Source organism: Octopus bimaculoides, chromosome 5, assembly GCF_001194135.2.
Source record: "Octopus bimaculoides isolate UCB-OBI-ISO-001 chromosome 5, ASM119413v2, whole genome shotgun sequence".
Classification (NCBI taxonomy): domain Eukaryota; kingdom Metazoa; phylum Mollusca; class Cephalopoda; order Octopoda; family Octopodidae; genus Octopus; species Octopus bimaculoides.
In genome coordinates, this window is record NC_068985.1 from 26818535 (window position 1) to 26821009 (window position 2475).

At 33.3% G+C, this 2475-nt stretch overlaps 1 protein-coding gene across 1 annotated transcript in view; it reads right to left on the bottom strand.

Moving 5' to 3' along the window:
* Positions 1 to 254: 254 nt before the first annotated feature.
* The window catches only part of LOC106874369 (DNA damage-regulated autophagy modulator protein 2), a gene marked incomplete at its 5' end in the record, with an annotated part of 53703 nt that continues 51482 nt past the window's right edge, over positions 255 to 2475 (bottom strand). The window contains one exon of the mRNA XM_014922083.2: positions 255 to 1006. Within this exon, the coding sequence (XP_014777569.1) occupies positions 746 to 1006 (261 nt within the window). The remainder of the gene's footprint in view (positions 1007 to 2475) is intronic.

Genomic DNA, 2475 nt, shown 5'->3' on the forward strand with positions numbered 1-2475 from the left:
CACACGCATATACATGCTTGTAATGGTATGTGCGCGCGCGTTCGTGTGCTTCGTTTGTAGGAGGTACATCAATATTTTTCTCCATATTCATAATGTTTTCCTGAAGAGATTGGTCCGTTGTATGATGCATATAAGCACATTTAAAGACAGTTGTGAAACCCTAAAACCAAGAAACCTTTTCAATCCTTTCAAAGAAATAGAAAAGAATGAAGAAAATAAAACAAAGAGAGCACAGAATAAAAAAAAAACATCCACAAATCAGAACAAATATCCATTAATTAATGAATACAAGCCATACATGTAATATAAACCTCTCTGTAAAGAAGACAATGTTTTAGTCTGTGTATAAAATATTAAACTGGTTATTGTCCGTAAAATAACGTTTTACTTTTCGATTTCATTCACTCGTTCCCTACATTTATTCAGTAACCATATTTTCTGTTGAATTGGTTAGTTTAACAGTTTTGTACAGTTTGTTATGGAGATGTGTTAGATTAACATCATCCAGCAAGTTTACTCGGCAGTTCGCAATTCATGATGAGTAAAACAAAAACAAAAACAAAAAGAAAAACACGATAATTTCTCCACTTTGAGCAAAACAAATAGCTACAGTGGTTAATTAACGTTATCCTGCTCAGACGCGATTAATAACAATGATTTCGACTTGGTAGTTAACAGATGTTTTAGTGTACTTTTAGTATGATGTATCGATTTCCAATATCAATCAAAATAATTTAGCCATTGACTACGCATGAGTGTAATCAACTTCTTTAATGTTACTGAGACCGTCGATTTTAGTTAAAGCTGTTTGGTTAGATGTGTCCCTGGAAATCTCCAAAGCAACTTCGTCAGAGGTTGCACCGATAGCCTCAGTGGTGTGAAAATTTAATTGTGGCGGATCCATTGAGAAGAGTTTAAATTCAGGCAGGAAAGTTAACAAGTAAGCCACATTCAGTATGGCTAACAGCCACTCAGATATAGTTGCAACGAGATGTTCAGCAAATCCCTGAAACAGATAAACGAGAAAGATTACAGGGATTATGAAAAATAAATTTAAATGCACACACACACACACAATTTTTTTCTTCCAACTCAAGTATCATTCCTCATTGTTCGTTAAAATGATCGCAAAGTTACGATAAACAATAAACTATGAAAAACTAGTGCTTCTCATAGAAGGCGGGCTTTTGAGATTGAAAAAAGGTCGAACGAATTGCCTCTGATAAAGCAGTGAAAAAGAATGTTAAGACGCATTGAATAATGCAGTTATAGTAGATACACTACCAGATAATAATTAATTCTGGTTTTATTGGCCACAAGGGCTAATATAAATTAAAAACATGTAAGGACAAAGACAGGACGAAGGTTACAAAGGGTTTTGTCCGAAAAGAAAAGGTTCGTGTAAACAGTGAGGAAAACAGAAAAAGTACAACAAAATAAAACTCCCAATAGGGGGAGGCGCTTCGAAAGGTTACACGTGGAAAAACCCATAATGAGGTGATCATGGCTGAAATGCTTTTGATATTGAATGTTTTCAAACAAGACTGACACGGTGTTAAACAACAAGGGCAGCAATGTCACAATTCATCTGTACATGTATTGTGATTCAACTAAGACAAAACCAACGCATGCAGGGAGGTGGGGGTGATTATCTGCTGATAGTAGTGGTGGTGATGGTAGTAGTGCTGGTGGTTGTGATGGCGATAGTGGTCGTCGTCGTAATGGTGGTGATGGTATTGGTTGTAGTGGTATCGATGGTGCTTGATTTAGATGACCAATTAAATGGTCATCTTCGAAACAGAATTTTCCTCTACCACATCTAATACAAGTGTAAATAAGTATTCTTTTATTCTTTTACTTGTTTCAGTAATAAGACTGCGGCCATGCTGGAGCACCACCTTTAGTCGAGCAAATCGACCCCAGGACTTATTCTTTGTAAGCCTAGTACTTATTCTATCGGTTTCTTATGCTGAACCGTTAAGTTACGGGGACATAAACACATCAACATCGGTTGTCAAGCGATGGTGTGGGACCAAAAACAGACATACATAATACATACCTACATACATACATATATATATATATATATGTATGTATGTATATATATACGCCATATATATATTTAATTGATCTTTAATTATAATTAAATAAACGTCTTTAGCTTTAAATAGTATAGCTTTAACTATTACACCGGTTAAATATGTACTAATTTTATCTTCATTATTATTATTAAACTTAAACTTCGTTCAACTTGTATTTAAAACAATGATAATTTAAAACAAAGATAATTTATGTAAGATGTTTTTTGTATATAATATACATGTTATTATTGAATTACGGAAAAATTTGGATAAGTACTGTTTTCACTTTGCTAAAGATTTTCTACTATTTGAAAATAATATGTATTCTTGTTTTTATACTATTCATTTGGTTCTTTATAGATTATTTTAATAGATAACTTATTTAACACTAAAT